The 24,346-nt window shown below is 41.5% G+C and overlaps 1 protein-coding gene across 1 annotated transcript in view; it reads left to right on the forward strand.

Annotated features, from left to right (window-relative positions):
* LOC144769169 (extracellular calcium-sensing receptor-like) overlaps positions 1-23,220 on the forward strand; it is a 236,937-nt gene extending 213,717 nt beyond the window's left edge. Inside the window, exon 6 of the mRNA XM_078653185.1 lies at positions 22,310-23,220. Within this exon, the coding sequence (XP_078509311.1) occupies positions 22,310-23,220 (911 nt within the window). The remainder of the gene's footprint in view (positions 1-22,309) is intronic.
* The last annotated feature ends 1,126 nt before the right edge of the window (positions 23,221-24,346 follow it).

Raw genomic sequence — 24,346 nt, forward strand, 5'->3', positions numbered from 1 at the left:
CAAAAATGCTCAGCACATACCAATATATTTAATATTATATATGAAAATATCATCTATCAAAATAAAGAAAGAAGAACAGCTTTTTAATAAAATGGGGTCTTCAGTAAATTCATTGGGCTTTGGGAGCGTATTTTATTATGATTGTGATTGATTCTAGACTGTATTTTCGAAAATTGTACTATATTACTCTTTGATACTGTAAACATACTTGTATGTGCTGAGCATTTTTGTTTGTGTTATTGATAGATGAGCAATGTTACAAATCCAAACCAGTCAAAGTAGTCGTAAATCAGTGATCAACATATAAATGCATTGTTCAGTATAGTTCGAAGGAATTCAAAATAGCAAATACAAAGACAAATTGTTTAAAATTGTCATAAGCAAATCAAAGCAGGCTTCAGATTCCCATGAAGGGATCTTACCTACTTTACAAAACCTGAGCAATGTGTGTAGGTTGTGGAGAAGTTAATCTGAAGGTGTCAGCAAGTAAAGCTCCTAAGCACGGATTCAGAGCGGTAAGTAAGGAACGGATTTGCCCAGGAGCCTAACTCTTTGGGTAGGGGCATAAGGCAGCGTCTCCTCTAATGAGAATGGAAAGAGACAACTGATCTAACTAACTCCTAAAAGAACAATCAAACCGTACAGACCTTTAAAATGAAAACCAACTCCCTATGGTTTCCATGAAGAAAATTAATCAAGATCAACATGTTGTGGTACTGCTGCAGGTTGGCTCACGAAACAAGCGAAGAGAAAACAATACACAGTAGACAGAAACACATTTCACTTAAATAGAGTCAATTTTGATTAAGGCCTTCATTAACTATGGTCAACTATAATGTGAAACTCACATTCGATATGTGTTCTATGAAAATTGATGTAAATCTTTGTGCAAAGCATACAACAATGAACAACAATCGTCATCAAAGCTATCTGAGTTAAGCCACAGCCAACTCACAGAAGAGGATGAAGTCAAGCCATCAGTGCCCTAATATCACATTGAGTGAATCCATCCAGATGCACTGTGCTGATTAAGGCACTAGATAATGTTTACTTCATTAGGCGCTGACACACTTCCACCCAGCATCAAATGTGCGTGTATGCCAATGCAAGGTTTTTAAGTGTTATGTATAAGAAGATTGGTTCCATTAAATGGAAATATGTCATCAGCCATGACAAAATTTTGGATGCATTTCTTTCTATGACCTACAGTTCTCTGTTTCTCACACACTTACACAATACTACCACAGCTCCTCTGTGTACTGTGAGCTGTTACATTGGCACAAGGAATGAGGTAGTTAGGTGTTAGTACAAAGATAGCCCACTAGCACTACCTGCTACATTAATAAGTTATGAGGGAAGGAGACAGCACAGACAACTCAGGCTGATGGCAGGCATATAATTACCCTGTGCAGAGAGCAAGCCCCAAAACTGTAACAATTCTTTTTATTTTAATTGTATTTATTATAACAGGATAATAAACAAACGAGAGCAAACAGACATCACATAAGAAACAACAGGAAGCACAGGTAATCGATATCCAATAACAACAGGAAATTCCAGGACAGTAAAATAAATACATCTTGATTAATGGCTATATAAACATTCCATAATAAATCTAATCTAAAGAATATAAAACATAATTCCCAATAATCCACCTTACGTTATAGTCGATACTCAGGCATACTCCCTGTGGTTTATCTCTTCTTAATAAATGACAGCTATGATCCAAAATAACGAGATCATTATGAAACATTCTGTTTAAAGTGCATATGAGGGGTGCCGCTCGTAGGAGAGGATTTTCTTTGGGACGCTCTCTGCTCTTTTAAAGGACTCCAAGGACCAGGAGCCCAGGCTACACCAGCGCCCGCCCACAAGCTTGCACTCAAGCGCTACAGCGCTATAACACTCCTCGAGGCACCCGCTTCGCAGGAGCCTCTCGTAGGAGAGGATTTTCTTTGGGACGCTCTCTGCTGTTTTAAAGGACTCCAAGGACCAGGAGCCCAGGCCACACCAGCGCCCGCCCACAAGCCCGCCCACAAGCGCTACAGCGCTATAACACTACTCGCGGCCCCCGCTTTGTGGGACGCGCGCGGGCGCACGCCGGGCGAATCCCGGGCCAAGGGCGGGCTCAATTGAGCCCGTTCGAGAACGGAAGAGGACGGGACGGTGCCCCCCTCTGACATCGTTGATGCGGAGTACATACGAAAGTTAGTACTCGTATGTTGGACTGTAGGTCTGTTTCCTTAGTGGTCTATTGCCACCTTCTTCTTATTAGTAATGTATTAGTGGAGCAGCTGTTGTGTACCCCCTCAAATCATGACGACCTGCATAAGGGGAAGAGGCAGGAAGTCCATATCTGGTGGGTCAATTGTGGGTTCACTGGATCAATTCCTAATTAGGGCATCTTCCGTATTGGCCCATGAAATTGAACTGACCGATCGGCGGCTATCTCTGGATCCCATTTTTGATAAACGGTCGTCTACGGGCAGGTTGGCCCAGGTATCCTCCCCGAAGCATCCACCAATTATAGACATTGTCTCTCCTGGTAATACAGGTGATGGTAGCCAGCAACTTCAAGACGTTGGGGCCCAGTCTAGTACTTCTTCTTGTTTGGATGCTACATCAGTCACCCCGTACGCTTCTTTGCAAAATCTAGAGCACTCCGGAGCTTCAATTTCGGGAGCACAAATGAGGTCTGTATGTAGCTCTACCTTGAAAGTGGTGGCTAAACAGTGTGAACTGGAGTCAACAACTAAGAGATAGCGTGGAGGAGCTCCCCAGAGAAATAGAAAGCTGAAAATCCCAAAATGTACCAAGTCTGGCGACTCGACAACTACTGGAACAATAACTAGTCCTGAACCACGTCAGCCACTTGTACAAGTGAGCACAACTACACTAAACTCTGGTGATGATAATTTAACCCAGACAGGAACAGACTTTTGGTCCAAAATGGAAACTCTGTTTACCACTTCATGTCTCCCCCTTTATGATAGAATTAATTCCATAGAGGGCAGACTTTTGCATCTTGAATCTTTCTTTGTTTCCAAACAGGCTAAGGATTCCATGCGGGAAGAAAGGGGCATTGGAAACTTAGAGAGGCCACCTAGGGTAACAAATATAGTTTGTAATTCGTATGTGCCTAGCAATATAGATCAAATGCCCCCCCCATTTCACCTCCTAACGTACCCCTATCTCTAACTAGTGAAAATGCTGCGACAAATGCTACAACAACGAGCAGAAGGCAGAAAATGATGGAGGTAGAGGAAATGAGAATATCAACTTAGTAAGGCTGTCTGAGGAGGGTGGCTTGATGTATGACTCACAGAGAATGCTTAGACAGCGAGTTCCAGCTAAAAGTGCTGCGACTACCGATGTACCAAAGAAAGTACTACCATGTATAGATCTTCCCCCCGAGTCAATACGGTATGTTGTGGTACTTGTAGGGGTTCCTATTTTGAATCAAGGAAAAGATGAGCCATATACTGATCTCAAAAATAAATGTATTTATTGGTTGAATTACAACAGGCCACTCCCCACACAGGCATCCAACGAAATCCTTTTTGCCCGCAGAGTAAACTGGGTGGGGCAACAAAAGAAAGATATTGAGGGAGATTGTATTGTGATTAATTTCAGAAACAGACGGGCTGTCAAGCATATATGTAATTGGCATCCAGCTCGGCCAGCAACACAAATACAGTCCCTTCCCCATACCAACTTTTACCCTGGCACTCCCAATAATCTCATTTTCAATCCAAAGAGAAGAGGCCAGTCTGGAGGTAACTGGGATAGCTGGGGACCTAGTGTCCAGCCAGGCAATGTCAAATGGGGTGGAGACAACAACAATACTTCTGTATCAATTCCTTTTCCTGTAAGCAATAGATTTAGTGTTCTGGATCAGGTAGATTGACAGCTGAGGAGTAGCCAGCATTTAGCCCCCCTCGATAATAAATTGGGACAGTTAGAAGCCAGCAAGGGTTTTGTGGCCAACGACCAGACCTTCGCCCCAAATAGTTCCCAGGGGTGTGAGAGTGCCTTAAAGGGAGCTACTGATGAGAACAGGGGAAATATAGGGGGGTAGTAGTAGTCAGTACGCTGGTGTGCCGTTTGGCTCCTCGTCACCACCAATACAGGATGGTGTAGTTAGATCTGCAGCTTCTCCAGTAGTTGGGGGGGTCTCCGATAGAGAACTGAGGAAGGAGGGGTCAGACTGTAACTGGGTTGGATTGCATCTTGACGGCCTGTCAGTTAGGGATGATAAACACACTATGGTACACAAGAAAACACAAGTGCTGGAGGCTAATGCCAATATTAAAATTCTCTCCTGGAATCTGGCCGGCATTAAAAATAAAATATCCAGTCCAGATTGGGGTTCTTTTGTAGAGAACTGTGATGTTTGCCTGTTCCAGGAGACGTGGGCTCGGGAAGATTACCAGAGAACAGGTTTTGCCTCTTTCAACATAATGGCCACCATGAGGGGTAGGGGAAGACCCTCGGGTGGCTTAAGTATTTGGGTGGGCACGCACCTGGGTGCTAAAGCAGAGCAAATTCTAACAAACTCTGAGGATGTACAATGCGTCCTCTTAACAATGCCGGCAAATATACAAATCACCCTACTTAATGTCTACTCAAAGCCAGTGCAGAATGGGCAGGAGTCTGGAGCTGTTGAACATCTGAGACAGTTTATATTGACTATTGACCCAGCAGTTGTTCTGATAGTAGGGGGCGACTTTACTTGCCAGTTTGAGCCTGTGAGAAGTTGGCCTGTCCATCCTCCTACAGAGCCCCTAACTAATCCAATCTTAGATGGCCCTGATGATGAGGATCAGCATAGGCATATACCTGATCCTCAGATTCCACCTGTCAGAGCCTGGACGCCGCTTGTTTTACAAATAAAGTCATTTACCCTGTCATCTTCATTGAGGGCATGTAATGGGAGGATGGAATCGGATAGACCAGGCCTACCCACCTTTAATAGAGAAGGGCAAAATTTGTTGCTGGATTACATTATGGTTGAAACCAGGACATGGGATAGGTTCTTGGACTTTCACATCCACTCAAGGCAAGATAGCAATCATAACGCCCTAGTAATGACTGTCATACCAGGGAGTTTGGGCCTGTCAAACCCTGCACCAGTGCCCAACCAAACACAACATGTATTGTCTCTAACCAATAACAGACGGAGAGTGAAGTGGTGTTATATCCAGGGATATCCAATTAAATTGGCAAATATTTACCAATTCGGACCTGCCACACTTAATAGAAATGGGAGAGGCCGGAGAAAAGGACACACAAACGGGGATGGTGGACAGGCCTCTAAAAATCCATAAACAATTGACATCCAAATTGCTTGGTGTGTTTTATCCGGTAGGAAGTCAAAGGGCGAAACCCTTCCCAGTCCATCCTTGGTACAACGCTAACTGTCGCAAGGCCAAATCAAAACTGTTAATTGCAGTAAAGGCTAAGGACAGGTTAAGAATTAATCTGTGCACGATTAAGTTTAAGCAGGTTATCAATTCAGAAAAGAAAAACTGGGCAGCCGACAAATGGGATGATCTTAGGAATGCCCTCTTGGGAAAATACCTGAAAGCCTTTTGGGCAACAGTCAGCTCTGGGGGCAGGGAGGGGAGACCTGCTGTAGAACCTAACATAGCCCCAGCGGTCTGGGAAGCTCACTTTGGAGCATTTTATGCAAATTCGGGCAATGACGGTATCTCTTCTTCGCTTACGAACCTCTTCCATGAGCATCGATTGGAGGGGGTTGGGAGATTACTTTATGCGAAGTAGAATTCGCCTTTGACGAATTACAACCTAACAAAGCGCCAGGCTTAGATAACCTTCCTGGGGATCTTTTCCGGACAGAACCAAAAATTTGGGCACTGTATTTGTGTTCTGTTCAATGCTATTTTAAAGGGTATGGACCCGCCGGATACTTGGTGTGGTGCCGAGATAGTTCCGATATGCAAAAAAGGTTGCCCTCTCTTACCGTCCAATTATAGGCCTAATAGACACCACTCAAAAACGAATGGGAAGGGTTATTCTAGATAAAGTCCAGGGCTGGATTGAGGAGAAAGAGATCTTGAGTCCCTTCCAGGCTGGTTTCAGGACGAGTATATCGTCTATCGATCAGATATTCAGACTTCAGGTCTTATATTGGAAGGCGGTGAGTGTAGAGGGTGGCAGCCTCTACCTCATCTTCGTTGACCTGAAGTCTGCCTTTGATCTGGTCCACAGAGAAAAGCTGTGGTAGGTACTGTATGACCTTGGTATCCCACCATATCTTCTGGATGTGTTAGTGAGGTTGCACAAGGAGACCTATGCACAAGTTTGGTGCGGGAAGCACGGAGAATTGTCAGCACGTTTCCGGTGAAACAGGGGGTGCGCCAGGGGTGTGTCTTGGCCCCCACTTTATTTTGTTTATACATTTATGGGCTTATAGACCTCCTACTTGGAGTTAAAGATAGTGATACCCCAAGGTTAGTCTCGGGGAGGGTGACCACGTTGATGTTTGCGGACTACACTTTGTTGTTGTCCAAAACATCAACGGGCATCCAACGCACCCTGGACGGCTTTGCCGACTTCTGCCTATCGAGAGGTCTGGAGATCAATTTAACTAAAACAAAATTTATGATCTTCAAACCTCCTAGGTCTACTCGCCCGAATCCACTACTAAATGGCACTCCCCTAGAGAGAGTGAAGACTTTTGAGTATTTGGGCATTACCTTATCGGAACAGTTGGAATGGGACACCCAATTAGCAAAGGCATCTCTAAAGTTAACCCAAACAGCGGGAGGGATAATGAAAATGTACAAATTGTCTGAGTTCAAGCCAGCTGCCCCTGTTATTGAAATCTATAAAGTACAGGCTAGGGCGGCCACCCTATATGGGGCTGAACTATGGGGGCACTGTAGGCCCGCCAACCTCATGAAGGTAGAGCACGCATTCATGAGGAATTTGGTGGGATTCCATCTAGTACATCGTTAGTACCCCTCCGCATGGATTTAGGGTTACTTCCCATTGAGGAGGAAGTTGCTCTAAGGCCACTCATGTACTGGAGAAGGCTATGGGTAGTTCCTGAATTAGCCTCCTATAGAGATGAATTTAGAGAGGTTTGGCTAAGTGTGAGCAGCAAGAAAACCCCGTGGCTCAGTTACATTAGGGCATTTAGTAGTAGGATAGGAAGACCAGAGCTTTGGGAAGCTCCAGATGTAGCATGTCCATCAATAACTAGGGCAGATCTGGTGCGACATTATAGGCACCATAATCTGTTATCCCTCATGCAAGTTTCACAGTCGGTCGCTTGACAATAGAGTTTCTCAAAGTGAAAGCGGAATACAAAAAGAAGAGTTTCTAGACCTAATTTATCCATCTTCGGCTGTATCATCATATGCAATTTAGATTGGGGACTCTCCTTCTTATGAGGTTTACTAGCAAATGGGACAGTCAAAAGAACACTGAATGTCGAGCATGTAAATATAAGCTAGAGTCAGAAAGTCATGTCTTTTTTATCTACCCTGCATATTATGCATCACGCAAACGATGGGTGATTCCAATCTGTAGAAACTTAGGTTTTAGACATTGCTTTCAAGCTTTTAGGGTTTTAAAGTACGATACCCATCCCCCTATTGTTTTAGCTGTCTCGCGTTTTTTGAACGGGATGTGGCACAAGCGTAGGTGTTTTTTTTAATAATTATTTGCGGAGCTGTATACATGTTTCCTGTTAAAAGAAAAGTATTCAGGTATTGACATATCTGGGTAGCTGGAATCTTCCCATTAACTTAGTGACTATTATTGATAACTCTTATTGAATTTTGACTCTTTTTTATTATGGGATGGTTAAACGTGTAGTTTTAACTTTCTAATAATGTTTAATGTATGATTGTTTTGTACTATTCTATGTTATTTATTAACTCAATTGTTGTTGTATGTATGTATTTAGTAATGCGCTTTTATGGTATGTTGTGACCGAAATAAAGTTATCGACTGGCATATGAGACTAGCAGCAAATATACTTCTACCTACTTGAAAAGTGCAATGTGCAAATGTATTTGGAGGATACAAGAGGTTCACATACTATCTAAAGTGCATTGTGCTGTTAGCAAGAATTATTAACACATTCCTATAAAGCTCCCAGGTCTCATAAACTAATTTCCTCTGCAAACCCATTAGAAGAGAAATTTTGCCAAATATCTCTAAATCTTACAATACCCTACACGCTTTACGTAGGCCTCCTCAAATCTAAAAGTCCTGGACATTTTATTAAGCCAGTGCTCAATACTGAGTTCTTTATTGGTTCTCCAATTTTGAAGGACAAGTGACCTAGCAACTGCTATGGAGATTAGTATAAAATACTGCTGATATTTTGTTAAACATTTCACCTCCCCTGAGGAACCAAATAAAAACAACATAGCTGAAGGCTCAATTGTCAAAGACATAATCAGAGAAATCTCGGCAAAAACCCCTTCCCAGAATTGCTGTAAGTTATTACATTCATAAAATATATGCACCCATCTACCATCACCCTGTTTATTACATCAAAAACATTTATTCGGGCTAATTTGAAACATTGTATGCAATCTCTGGGATGTGTAATATAACCATCTAGATAAGAAGTTCATTCTCTTAGCACCTCTAAGTGCTTTATTCGCTAGCTCGCTAAGCTGTTTCCATTCTTTAACATTGAACTTGCAACCTGTCTCTGAATGAATCTTCTGGAGCTCTTTCACCAAAATCTCTTCGGAATGTGCCTTTTGATGTAGTAACCGATAAAAACAACCGACCCCCACCATTTTATTTGACATCTGCTTGGCGATTTGACATGCCATTTCACCCATCATTAAATAATTAGCTTTGAGAAAATTAACTAACTGTAGAAAACTCAAAGGAAGGGCAGTGGTCAATGTAGCGATTTGTAATTGAGTGCTTCCTATGTGATTAATGTTTCATGGTTATAAAAATCCACAAGCTGAGCAAACCCAAATTTGATAAAGCCCTCTAGACAATATGAGACCTCCTACTGCACAGTCCTGGAGTGTATGCATGAAATGCTGGAATATCTTGTGATTTATAAATGAGCTGGGTTCTTTCCGCTAAAGTCAGTATCACCGTATATCTGTTTTTTTCGGAAGTTTCACCAGATGTAAAAAAAAAAATAGGGAGTCTTATAGCACTTTCCTTCAGCATATGTATCAACAGAAAATTGTCAAAAACTGACTTTTCCTCACCTAGTTGCAAAAGTAAGCTAGCTAAAGATAATAAGTTGAAAAGTGCAGGCGTGCCATTCCTCCTGATGTTACATCCAATTGTAATGTAGTTATCTTAACCTGGGGGTGTTTATTATTCCATACAAACATCCTAATTATTTGCTCTAACTCTTTAAAATAATCATTCGGAATTTTAAAATTGAGGTTGCTAAAAAGAAACAGAAACAAAGGGAGCTCCGACATTTTGACCATAGAGATCCTCCCTATTAATGAAAGGTGCAGCAAAGACCATTTATCTAGTAACTTTTTCACTTTCGTGAGCATACTATTATAATTCAAGGATAATACCCACCCAAAATCGTTTGTGACAGGTATCCCCAAATGTCTGACTGGATGCGGTGGCCTTAACTGAATGGAAGCTGGGATATCTGAAGGAATCAAATTGAATGTTAATATTTCAGTTTTCGCTTGATTTACTTTATAACCACCCACTGTGTAAACTTCTGGATTTCATCGAGAGCATTCTGAACATTAGCCGCCCCTGCTTTAAGATATAAAATAATATCATCTGCATAAAGCTTAATTTTTGCCATTCACTCAAAGGGAGGCAAGGTGATTTAGCTCTTCTGAATCGTAACAGCTAGGGGTTCAATAAACAAAGAAAACAGAAGGGGAGATAACGGGCATTCCTGACCTGTGCCCCGCTTAATATTAACCTTACCGGCTTCTGATCCGGTGATGATAATTTTGGCTTCCGCTTACTTATATATTTCTTTTAACATCTGTAAGAATTGTAACGGAAAACCAAACTTATCCAAAATATAAAATAAGGCACTCCAGTCTACTAAACTGTAACAATTCTTACCAAAGGAAGTTTTGGAATACTGGGAGCAATCGTGTGAGGCATAGACTTCAACACCTAGAGCAGTGAAGTAATACTACCATCACTGACGTTAACTACAAACCTACATATGTTTGCAAGTGTTAGCTTCCAATATGCAGCATTAATCTGTCCTGCATATGAACAACCAACCTCTAGGTTAATTTGACTCAGTCGATGAAAGACTTACCTCATCTGCAGTTGCAATGAATATATGCCATACAATTGGTAGGACATATTCATTGCAAAAGAAGACTTCCATATCATGTACAGGAAGCCACAAATAAGTGGATCAATAGGTGGGTAACATATCCAAGGTGTGCACCAATTAAACATGAGTGTGTCTACTTGAGCATACAAAAAAGTGATGGATGGAATGCTTGAATTAATTTCAGCCACTGGTTAATATGCCCAACATGAAAGCTCAGTTTGGGACCAGCCATGTACAAATCAATCTGTATTCTGCTCCAATGGGAACACAACAGCACAAACTGCCAGGTCAGGTCCTTGTTGAACTGGAACACAAACAACCCAGGATCGGTTTGCCCTGATTAGAGCTCATCTTCTAGGTTTTAGGCATACTAGCTCCAGACAAAACGTTTTGTCTCTCCTATAAGAAGGTAACGATTGCTTGTCTTCTACTCACAGGTAGCCATGAATCTGTGTGAAAGTGATGTTGTGGCAGCAACTAATGTTGTGGGTATCACTTGGATTCAAGTCAGCATGCTCACCACACCTGGAACCTTACAAAACACAGGAGTGACCCTGCTGAATGACCTTATTAAGGTCATTTGAAGTATCACGGAACTGTTAAAACAGATTGACCATGTTGTATTGCATGCCAGCAATCTTTCCCTGTATTACAATAATGTAGTGCCTTATTTAGAGTTTGGAGGATGGCATATTCCATACAAAATGGTGGATGCGATTTCCCTCATGTTTTGATGGAGTATTCCATCCACCAAACTCTAAATAATTCCCTTATTTGTTCACTTCACTACCTCCAGGGAGAGCTTGCATATTCCTTTTGAGTGATGGGTTTCTATTGTGCTGATATATTAACCAGTTTGATATTTAGGTTTGCCAGCAGAGTGTCTCCAGCTACAAACTACTGACGTGTTTCCCTTTGACTACACTACATGTAGTGGCTATGTTGGTTATTTGGGATAATACACCTGTAACCCAGTGCATGCCCTCGCCAGGGCAATGTGAAACTCACCCAATTGAGACATTTTATTTGTAACCTGTTTTATGGCTGTATTGCACTATTATATCATCAATAGATAGTGTTAACAAAGAGCCACACTTAACTCCCTTCTAGACATTTAGGGCCATTAATTGGATGAAGAAGTGAAGGTAAATTCTACTATGAAATCAGCCAAGTTTTGTCTTCCACTTGATCAGCATATGGAAAACAAAAATGGGAGAAGAGACAAAATATTCATTACCTGCTATTACTGAACCTCTATGTGGCAGAATGCAATAAAAGGTAAAGTACACATTTTGGTGAGAAGCAAAGATGGTGAAGGTCACAAATCAACATACCCTCCAAATTGGCAAGACGTATTAGAGCCAAGGTGGTGCCAAGGTGGTGTAAATCAGGAGACAAATATGGATTCTAGGTGTTCCATTAGGTAATGTGGTAAGGAAATGGATAGACAGTTCGATCTGGCATTAGGTTTAGAGTGTCTCATTTGGAATTTTGCCAGTTGGGTCAACATCTCCTCAGGCCTTAAAAGCCATGGGTCGCCTGCCTCACCTGGTGTCTTTTGGATTGCAATCCCCCGTAGAAGTGCAGCACATGTTCTTGTTTTGATTGTTTCACTGGCAGGGTGCTAGGATCTACAGCAGAGGACGTTCACCCAAAGACTACCTCTTCTATAGTTGGGGAAATATAGGGCAGGCAATTAGCAGACTGGTGGTTGGTGGCAGTATCTATTGATTTTGGGACACAATTCTATTTCCTCAGCTCCTCAAATTAAGCCTATCCAGTAACCAAGACCCCTCACTTCACCATGAGTAAAACATAGCATTTGGGTTATGATTGTGTGTGTGTGTGGATGTGGGATACAAACATGCAAAAGAGGCAGTTCCAATTAGAGAGAATGAGTATTGCAGCTTTATGTGTGTTACTTGCCATTGGTTTAGCTTAAATTTAGAAACAGATTAACTCTTAGGGGTTAGATACAAGGGGTTGTTTTCGGAGTACCATTCACAATTTGGAACAGAGTATGCTCAGTTGTCCCTCCCCTATGTTACTTGTTATTATAGCAATACAGAAGACAACCTTTAACTTGCAACATCTGCTCTGAATGGGGGACTGTCTGCCTTCAGTAAAATTGGTGTCGTCTGTTTCACTCAGTTCTGGGAAAACCGAAAAAGGGAGAACTTTTTAATTATTAAAGGCAACCATAAATGCTAGTGCAGCACAGCTACTGCCTGCACCTTTAGTTTTTTTCAACTGGCAAGGCTTGAGGAAAATATATGCATCCTTCACTCTATTCTTCAGTTCAGCTTATGTTGTGGGGATTCTGTTCAAGCACAGAACTATGCACAGGAAACCAGGACCTCAGTGAATTGTGGTGTACCAAGAATTCTCCTCAGTACTCAGAACCCCTATCTGACTAGCATCAGTGTCTCATGAGCTCTCCGTACTACAGTGAAGCTACCAATGATTAGACAACCCAGATCAAGCGACTTAGCGTACTCTCAGGAATGGTGGGAATCAAGAACACTCTTTCATATTTATTCTCATACCAGTCCACAACGTCAGTAAAATAATCAGCATTGTTACAATTCCATAAAACACAAAGGGAGAAATCATGTTACAATGATAGTGGAAACAGGTCATATAGCACCTCGTGAACCACCCTCCCCTTGCTAGGAACTAGGTTTTATGTTTATGTCTAGGGAATTTATTAATTTCAAAAAGGGGGTGGTGATGGACAGAGTATCTGAGTTAATCAGAACACTCCTACCCAGTCAAGAGATCAGGGATTGATCCATCACCGTTTTTTAGCTCACTGCACCATCCCAGTTCAGAACCTGGCTATATGCAAATTAGTCTGTCCCTGGCCCAGTGCATCATGGGAACAGGGCAGACCAAACTACCAAGCCAATTCTTCACTGGAAAGGAAACAAGCTTCCGGGGACCGGTTTCTGGCATTACAGCCGTCTTCGGCCCGGCTTGCTTGAATCCTGATGGTGCAATGAGCAAGGGACTCACGTCTGAGCATACCCTTCCACACTCATGGTGGCCAAAATAATTTCAAAAAGGGGGTGGTGATGGACAGAGTATCCGAGATAATCAGAACACTCCTACCCAGTCAAGAGATCAGGGCTTGATCCATCACCGTTTTTTAGCTCACTGCACCATCCCAGTTCAGAACCTGGCTATATGCAAATTAGTCTGTCCCTGGCCCAGTGCATCATGGGAACAGGACAGACCAAACTACCAAGCCAATTCTTCACTGGAAAGGAAACAAGCTTCCGGGGACCGGTTTCTGGCATTACAGCCGTCTTCGGCCCGGCTTGCTTGAATCCTGATGGTGCAATGAGCAAGGGACTCACGTCTGAGCATACCCTTCCACACTCATGGTGGCCAAAATAATTTCAAAAAGGGGGTGGTGATGGACAGAGTATCTGAGTTAATCAGAACACTCCTACCCAGTCAAGAGATCAGGGATTGATCCATCACCCTTTTTTAGCTCACTGCACCATCCCAGTTCAGAACCTTGGTATATCCAAATTAGTCTGTTCCTGGCCCAGTGCATCATGGGAACAGGGCAGACCAAACTACCAAGCCAATTCTTCACTGGAAAGGAAACAAGCTTCCGGGGACTGGTTTCTGGCATTACAGCCGTCTTCGGCCCGGCTTGCTTGAATCCTGATGGTGCAATGAGCTGGGGTGGCTGAGTGAACTAAAGAATGGTGATGGATTAAACCCAGATCAGTTGACTGGGGGTGAGTGTTTGATTTGTTCAAACGCTCCGTCCATCATCCCCTTTTGTTTTGCTTTGTTCGCCCTAAGTGTGGCAGGGTATACTCAGACGTGAGTCCCTTGTTCACTTGGCCACTGGATTCAAGATAGCCTGGCTGATGAGGATTATGAATCCGAAACCAGTCCCAGGATGCTTGTTTCCGGTCCAGGGAAGACATGGCTTGGCAGTTCGGGCTGGACTGTTCCCATAAGGCACAGGGTCAGACTGATTTGCATATAGCCATGTCTGAACTGGGGTGGCTGAGTGAACTAAAGAATGGTGATGGATTAAACCCAGATCAGTTGACTGGTGGTGAGTGTTTGATTTGTTCAAACGCTCCGTCCATCATCCCCTTTTGTATCGCTTAAGGAATTTATTAAGCACACGAATACCAACGGTCTCTTGGTGCTGGGAGGTCTCTAGGTTTAAACGGGGAACCCCATACCTCCAAGATCAGCAGAGGTGAATTACATCTCAGGATCAGCAATGCTCTCTTTCACTGGAAAGGTTTTTTCTCCAAGTGCCCGGATCATGCATGCAATGTAATATTAAAGTCACTAGAATTTCAGTTGGTTGCAGCTGTGTGCGTGTTGTGTCTAGAGTGTGGGCCAATCAACCTGAAACACAGCATACATTGTTATTATGACCTTGAAGACTTCTGCATGCAGTGTACAGACTGAGGTTGCAGTGTAAGTCTAGGGATCTGAAAAACAGACCGTTCTCATGCTAAGAAAAGCAAGCAGTTTACTTACAACAACAGTTACATATAGTGCTGTGTGCAAAAGCTGCAAAGTGGCAACATGGTGTTTAAACTTCTAATACGCTTATGCTAACATAACAATGTGTGCAAGCAGAATCCTGTCTTCACTACACCCTCCCCTGATTGGACCACGAAGAAAAGGGAAGCAATTTAGGAATACAGAGTACAAGTTCGAGTGAGACAAAACCAAGTTCATAATTTGCCAAATTGGATAATTGGAAGTGATATGTTCTAAATTGTTAGGTAAAAAGCAAAAAACCAAGAAGGGGCAGTATACTGCCCATCATGGAGAAGAGAAAAAATAGATTTTTGTTTTTCGAGTACAGTACGCATTGAAGATGGACTAGTGCCAAATTAATCCATCAGCGTATAGGCACAGTATGTTGCAACAGCCTCCAAGAGGAAGTCATTGTTATCATCGGCAAACGATTCAGCTGTCCAATTTAATAAAGACAATGAACATACATGTTCTTCAATAGCCGGAGCCTCTAACAACATCAAAGGACAACTTGCGTGTTCTTCAAGGTAACTTTGTGCCAGGAAGTCATGGGCCGCTGCACATATATCTGTGCGCAGCTGCAAAGGACATAATCCGATACCAGAACTGTCCAACTCATGGGCCACTAAGGGACTCATCAGTCGATCATAATCCGGGGCAGGAGATGCCGTATTGGTGAGACACAAATCCAAAGCCCATTCAAAACAACAATCCAGTCAATGGAAAATGGATGACATGCAAGTACAGTAAGAGAACCGGAAGGATAATCCATATGCTACACTCAAGATGGCCAGAGGTAGCGTTCCATAGTATTCAAGCATCTGGTTGCAAAGCTGGAGCAGCCAGGGTAGGCTGTCTTGTAACACAGATTGTGGAGCCATTTCTGAGCAAACAAATCAACAAGCAGCACACCGGCAGCCAAGGCAAGAATTAATGTTTAACCGCCAAAGATGCTGGAAAAAATAGAAAGAAAAAATGGTGGTATCACACCAAATATTGTTTGGAACGCGGGCACAAGATCAGAGCTCACAACTTTGAAAAAATTTGCCATTCCTGTAGTTGACGAGGCATTGCATATAGTGTGAGTCAGAGTGCCAAAATGAAGTGGGAGATCAGGATTTAAAAGCGCATGCACCTCGGTGCAGGTGTTTGCCATTTGAAGGAAAAATGTTTCACGGGAAGAAGTAAGGGCGACTTCTCTTTGGGACAATAGAGCCATTATTCTACTCATCTTGTTGAACTCTGCTTTCAAGGTCGGTATGGAAGGCCAGCTTGATATGTCGAGTCTCCCATGAGGGAGCAAGAAAAGCACATTTTTACAGCAAGCTACATGTTAGGAGACGGTTACAATGTATGGAATCCCTGCCAGCATACCGCAGCAAGCTTCATTATTTAAAAGCAAATAACTACCATTAGCTAGTAGTGTGAAAGTTGGTATTATAGCTGGCACTGGATTTCCCTTTAAAATGCAAGATAAATTTGGGGCCTGCGTGTTACATGAGCCGTGCAATTGTGTATGTTCTTGCAAACCAGTGAGTGATCAGGTGTAGAAATGCACTCCTCGCCCTTCAAATAAACTTCTATACACTCTCTCAGGCAACTATATGTGAATGGCAGAGACCAAACTTCATGGAGATAGGCGCTGCCCAAAGGTTCATATCTGCCTAGGGCATAGTGTTTCATACAGGAACTGAATTTAAATAAGGAAAAGGGCAATGCTATTACCCCATGAATAAGCCACACCGCTGAGTTTGACTCAGCGACCCAAAATAGGAACGGTTCCAATTTTTCAATATGCAAAAGTGAATATGTAGCATCCTTCATGGACATGAACTGTTGTTTTTCAGTCAAATTAAATTATAACAATAGAGAAGAGGTATTCATGTAGTCCCAATGAACTTTCCCAGATTTTAAAGTTTGTAAAGTCCAAGCAAACTGCATTATAGATCACAATTGATTTCGACCATGGTACAAAACTGACGCTTCATCCTGGATAATATCAACAACAGATGAATCAATATTATCTAATGTGTTAATTCAAGAAGAAAGAGTATTAATGCTATTGTCAACGACAGCAAGCACATTTTTCCAAATTTGCTTGATCAATAGCCCATTAATCTAGAAGCTGCTTCAATTTGAGACAATGTCCAAACTTTGTTGTAAATAGCATATATCCATCTTTTGGACCTGCCTCCTACAGGGCCTTTAAGAAAGTCATTCAAATCAACATCGTCAGTCAATTGGGACAAGTGAAGTTTAACTGATGCTAAGGTAGAATGTTTAAGCAAGTTCTGACATAATTTGCCTACTGAATAGGTATTAACAGAATGGGCATGTTCAAAACTGGGGCCCACCCTAACCTGTGTATAGCCTGGGGCCAGTCTCAGAAAACGATGTTGGCATGAATCTGATCTTTTTTGCCATAATAACCAACCTTGAGGATCCAAGCTGGAAATGTGAAAGGAGGAATTTGTTGTTAGGGACTGCAATTCATTCAGGGACCTATTGGTATGATTGTACCATATAGGGTATGCCCCAGACCAGAAATGGAAGGGACATTCATTTTTTTAGATGTAGCTAATACAAAGCAAGTAGTTTGTGAAATCATAGAGTTCAAAAACAACATGTGGCTAGGGATGAGACTTGCACGATGCAAAGCTTCAGTGCCTTGCCAGCTTTTGGAACCCCAAACAGATTTAAGATCAATTGTATCATTCCACAGGTCATAGCCCCCATATCTAATTGATCCATAAAGGACTTTGAATGCAGTAATTTAGTGTGCGTGAGTCTAACTTTGGAAGATGACTTTGCAGTCATTTTGAAATGAAAGGCTTCAGGATTGGATCGATTAAAATCAGTAAAATATGTATTTTTTTTCAATAGAGTTTTTGAAATGCTTTCATTTGGAGCTGGGCTATGTTCCCATTGTGTATAATTGACAATATTTCTAAATGTATTTGCTTTATGCAGGAAATGATTGCCATGGTGTTGGTAACAGAATAAGTCTGCATAATTCGCTGAGTCTAAGTACAAATCTACAGCATCAAACGCCGCATAATATTTCTAATCAGAAAAAAGAGCCTCTTCGGCCTGGATATCCCAATTATCAGAGTGTATATTTGGTTTAACAACATCCCCCATTGAAACACGCAGTACACTGGGGACATTTATCATCTCTGTTGCCATGAATTAGAAATTTTACAGCATCCCAAACAATCTCATCTAACACAGGCCAGGCAGTGATGTTAACAAAAGTCTGGTCCCTCTTCATGATGTGTGATGAGGAGTGGGGTGCCAAAGTTCCATCAATTAATTTCATTGAAGATCTTTCATTAAGATAATGTCCATTTTCAAGATGAAAAAATACAACTACAAATCCAATCAACATGAAAAAAAAATGGAGAAGAGCACCAGCCGAATGTAAGTCCAAGGAGGAATTAAAAAACTGTCTTTTAAACCAAAAAAGCAAAAATAGAAATTTTCGATGGGGCTCTAGATGTGTTAGAGTCAGTGTCAAATGAAAAATGTTACTGGTCATTTGCACTTGTCTGCGCTCCAGGCAACAACACATATCTGGGATAGCTATACTCAGTATCTTCATGGGGATCACCAGTCGGTGGATTCAATAATGGATTAGTTACTGTATTCATTTCGATTGCAATGTCAAATTACAATGAGTAGCCGATTATTCTTAGTGTGACTCCAGGGGTCTCTTGTTCAGCAATGCTGAGAAATTCTGTTTTGGCCCCAGCAAACACCAACAGGCTTATCAGCGTGGGCAACGAGGGGCAAAGCATTACACATCTGAAAGTTAACTGCATCTCCCTTGACGTTAGCAAGGATGAGATCAGCAACTACGTCAAACACTCTGACATGTCTCATTCCCAACTCGACAGCCGCCTCCGGACCGTGCTGATCCTGAACATGCTTGATCACGGAGGGCATGACAGTCATAGACGGTGTGCTGAAGCACTTCAAATAGACTGCTGCAAAAACTTTACCCCAGTTCTCACAATCTGTTACCTCTGGTACTAAGTCTTTCTGCAAACGAATGGTTGGAATCCTGTGTTTTTCCACAGGAGTCGTATTAAGAAATACTGCTTCCGGTCGGTCAAATATCTCAGCAAGCCAATAAGGCATATTATCCTTATCCTGGGGGAGCTTGTCCATTACCGAATTAACCATGACGGGACTATTCAACATCCCGGCCGGTCCAACTGGTTGTGCCGCAGCCCCAGATGCCCCCACCTGGATGTTGCGAGAAACGTATTGCACTATAGCCCTATGTACCCCAACAACGGAGGTATAGAGTTGTCGTAACTCGGCTATAGGGACAGTTAGAGAACGTGGATGTGGTGTGAACCCGGCCAAGACTGGCCAACTGTCCCCAGGTACAGACAAAGGACCTAACTGAACCAGAGTTATGAGGTAGGGAAGGGCGCCATTAAACCAAATATGATGCTGCCAAGCAGAAATCGGAATCTCCTGTGTCCTATATGGTGCATACATTGCAGGAATTGCAGTGGGAGTGTAAGTGTGGAATGCATCTCATGTGAGTAACAAGGACCCCTGTTGAATCAAGAATATAATTGCTAGGAAAGGGTAAAGCACGATGAATAATAAATTCCTAGGCTATATATTTAAACAACATTCCTCATTTTAACCAAACGATAAAAAATTCAAAATTTAATGACAATTCTTTTGAACATAAATACCTGACTACTCAAAACTTTTTATTAACTCATGAATGTTCCAAGGTCTCAGGTCCATGCTATTGATTTATTGCAAATGCACAAGCTCATCTCTGAAACTTTTTTTATGTTCCGCCTGAAAATTGCCATGTGCCTTTTACATTCATCCTTACTTTGCTTTGAAAGTCTTACTACTGGTAGTTTCAGTTTTTTGCAGAACACTTTCCAACTCCTTTGTCTAACTGTGCTAGGCTGAAGGCCATATCTCTATGCACCATGGAGCATGGACTAATGAAGGGCCTGCTTGCACATGGCTGAATGCACTGTACTATACATTATACCATGTGTGTAATAGATGCGACAGAACATAAAAAGCCTTAACTACACTGAATTTTTTTTAAAGATACAATTTGAATACTTTTGCTGGTAAAACATTAATGTAAATAATGTAAATTAATTTTGAAAAACTGAGTTCATTGAAAAAGCTCACCTATAGTAAAAGTATTGTTCAAGGGGAAAACCTAGAAATCCTGACATTTTCCATCTAATGTTTACTAGGCAGACCCTAACTCAAGCCCTAATGCGCTGTTCATAACCTTGCACATAAAACATTGGAGACATCTTAAATGACATCATCAGTAACGTCATGATGATATCACATTTAGCAAGTGATATATAGTTGACTGGCGTCATTTCAATGAATGGAGTGGTATGGGAACTCATATTCCAGAAGAACCTTTAAAGTATGGAAACTATTTCAGGGACCCCTGTTAAATAAGCACAATAACTTCATTCATGACAGCTCCAGGCTGTCTGCAACTTTAACTTTGCTCATTGTTTGATAAAAATCTTGTGCATGAAAGGTGACAACACATGGACATTCTATGTCAAATCAGCACTTATTGTTAGCTGTAAGTTTCAAAAAACAGCACCAACAATCTTTCACAACTACAGGCAGAATGTGTTTTCTAACAAGCCAAAGCATGATTTTCCAAATTTCCAGAAAACATCAGCATGAGAACCACAAACCTCTCTGCAGATCTTTACCCCTGTCGATTGTTAAATCAACATTCTATTCATGAAAAATAAGCGAAAGCTGAGCATTCTAATTCCAATCAGGGCCTGTTGTTAAGTACACCTGACAGAGCACATCTTCAAAGATTTCTTCCTTCTACAGAAAGAATGATTTTTAACAAAACAAGAATGCATGTTTAAAAACTCTACCTTTTTAACTACATAACTCTTTTACTTCAGGCAAACGTATAGGTGCACACAAATCTGCCCTTTGTGACCAGTATTTTTGCATTTGGGATGCATCAATCCAAATGCAATATCGCAATTTAGGGAATCGCAAATTTTGCGATTACCTAAATTGCGAATGCATTTAGGGAATCGCAAATTGAAATTCCCTAAATGCAATGCATGATGCACTTTAAAATTGCGATTTCACAATTTGGGGTCGCAAATTACCATCAATTTAAAGTTGATGGTAATTTGCGAAAACTTTGAAAAATGCGCAAAAGTGCATTTTTCAAAGGACCATGTGCACACACACATGCCCTTGGGACATGTGTGTGCGCAACATGTGATCAGATTAAAATTTCAGGGGTGCATCGGGGTGGCCTTTTGGCCCCCTTGCACCCTTGAAATTGCATGTGCAATTTGCAAGTACCAATGAGGGCTCCGTTGGATGGTTCTACAACATGTTGGCCTTCATGGGATTCTTAGCTACTGCCAGTTTCTTAATCTCCTTTCTGGCCAGGAAACTGCCTGACAGCTTCAATGAGACCAAGTTCATCACATTCAGCATGCTAGTGTTTGTCAGTGTTTGGTTGTCATTCATACCAGCTTATCCCATTCATTCCTCTGGGCCTCGAGGCCCTGAGGAATGAACAAGAAGCTATTCCTTAATTGTGAATCACAATTTGCAATTAAAGAATATGTAGGAATCTCTAATAATTTAGCAAAACCTATATGCATAAGCAATTGCGATTCCATAATTGCGATTCCTTAATAATCGCAATTATGGTATCGCAATTGCCCACAATGATGCATGTTTCCCATTTTCCATTATTTCACTTACTGTTTTCAATAAACATTTTCTTGTTGCAAAAAAGTACATTATGAAGTTAACTGCCACAAAATTAATATTTACTTCAAAAGGTACATAATAGATATCATAGGCACATTTGCAAACCAATTGGCCGTTGGCCTAGTGGTTTATGATGCACAGAATGACATTGCATTGAGCCAGGGCAGAATATTTTCACTCAGCCAATCGGATTTCTTGATGAGTCTGTTTTTTCTTGACCAACATTCATATATTCAACATAGCTGCCCTTCAGTCCAGATGTCTACCATTTATTAGACCACAGTTGACCCTCGGTTTAAAGGCATTTTTGCAAAAAGTGCTGAACATATTTTAACAAAACCAAACCATATTGAAATTGGATTACATTACTTTGTCTCATCCAAGTTCGTTAAAATACAGTCAGCAATTTTTCCTACTGCTGTAACAGAAATTTCCCTTAAGAATTCATGTATAGCACTTTTTGAGCATTCTGTCCCTCATAACGTTTTACAAAGATGAGGCCAAGGCCACTAAAGAATAAAACGTATCAATAATATTGGGATAATAACGTGATTCTAACTACAAGTTCGCTGACAGAGAAAAAGTGAATGTGCAAAATGGCTAGAAACATGTTTTTGCTTTCGCTAATCATTGTGATATCCATAACACTAATCTGTTTTTTTATATATTGATGATTAACTCTATCTAAAAATTAATTATCTCTCCTAGATTCCGCAGACTGCGTGAAGTGCCCTTATGACCACTGGTCCAGTATCTTAAGAGACAGATGTATACCAAAATCTTTTAGCTACCTGTCCTATGAGGAGCCTCTTGGGATAATATTAGCGTTAATGTCCACTGTCTTCTTCCTAAATGCCTCTTTTGTCTTTGGTGTCTTTGTTTGGCACCGGGACACTCCAGTGGTGAAAGCGAACAATCGCGGCATCAGTTACCTGCTGCTCATCTCTCTCATGCTGTGCTTCCTCTGTGCATTGAATTTCATTGGCCGTCCCACGAAATGGACCTGCATGCTGCAGCAAATTATCTTTGGAGTCATCTTCTCCCTTTGTATTTCTTGTGTGCTTGCTAAAACCATCACAGTAGTTATTGTCTTCAGAGCCACAAAACCCAATAGCAATCTCAAGAAGTTCTTAGGTCCAAAGATTGCCTACAACCTCGTTCTGACCTGCACTTTAATTCCAGTAACCATTGGTGTTGCTTGGCTGACAACATTCCCTTCTTTCCCAGAGCACAGCACTAGCCCGGCAATTCAAGAGATATTCCTTGGATGCAATGAGGGCTCCGTTGGATGGTTCTACAGCATGTTGGCCTTCATGGGATTCTTAGCTACTGCCAGTTTCTTGATCTCCTTTCTGGCCAGGAAACTGCCTGACAGCTTCAATGAGACCAAGTTCATCACATTCAGCATGCTTGTGTTTGTCAGTGTTTGGTTGTCGTTCATACCAGCTTATCTGAGCACAAAGGGAAAATATATGATGGCTGTTGAGGTTTTTGCCATTTTGTCATCTGGTGCTGGACTTCTCTTTTGTATATTTGCTCCCAAAATATTCATAATATTTTGGAGGCCAGAAAGGAACAATAGAGACTATGTATCTTCAAAGTCAAGTTTGAAAAAATAAAAACAAATGCTAACACTTGTTCATGTGTAGTTTGGTTTCTATTTAATGTTCTTCACCTACTGGAGAAATGCGTACATATGCAGCACGTGGGGAAGCAATTATCCTCCTGCACAAAGTATATATCACATTACCAAGACAACATGGAAATATCATCCTAATAATTCAACAGCAAATGCAATATGAATTTGCTTTCGAATTGGCACGTTCTATTGTGGTATACAGTTCAAATTTTTTTAGGCCCTCCTTATGACAGCATGCACAGCAATTTTCACCCTGAACAAGTTAAAGCAGCCACTTTAATTTCTGAGTGCTGTCTTGTTTCATCATTGAATTGTAAACAAAGTAGCAATGGTGTAATAGTTTTATTGTGGAAAAGTGCTGCTGACAAAACCAACATATGTTTCATATGCGTGTTGGTTTGTCATGTTAGTATTTTCAAACTTTTAATTTTTTATTTATTTCAGTATTGCTTTCCCAGTTAGCATGTGGCTTATTTGCTTCTCTTTTCGGTCATAAACTTTCTTTTGTTAACTGATTTTGTCTGAATTATAAAAATGGACTGAGAAGACAAGGGAATAAAAAATATATCAAACAGTTGCACCTAAGCCTGGATTAAATCACAGTGAGGCAGCAGTGAACCATCAACCCTAGAAAATTAGAGAAGGCCATATTTTAGAGCAAAAGACACACATTGATGGACGGAATGTGGAACAAAAAAGATTCACCCCCAGTCAAAAGATCTGGGTTAAATCTATCATTCTTTTGCTCACCACGCCACCCCAGTTTAGACCTGGCCATATGCAAATCATTCTTGACCCTGTGCCTCATGGGAACAGTCCAGCCCGAACTGCTAATCCAGGTCCTCCCTGGACCAGAAACAAACATCCTGGGACCGGTTTCAGTGTTTCACCCCATATCAGCCGGGATAGCTTGAATACAGTGGCACAGTGAGCCCGGGACCTACATCTGGCCATACAGGGTGCACTTAGGGTGAGAAAGCAAATGCCACAGAATTGATGGACGAAATGCAGAACAAATCAAAACATTCACCCCCAGTCAAGAGATCTGGGTTAAATCCATCCTTCTTTTGCTCACTATGCCACCCCAGTTGAGACCTGGCTATGTG

The sequence above is a fragment of the Lissotriton helveticus genome, chromosome 7 (assembly GCF_964261635.1).
Source record: "Lissotriton helveticus chromosome 7, aLisHel1.1, whole genome shotgun sequence".
NCBI lineage: Eukaryota > Metazoa > Chordata > Amphibia > Caudata > Salamandridae > Lissotriton > Lissotriton helveticus.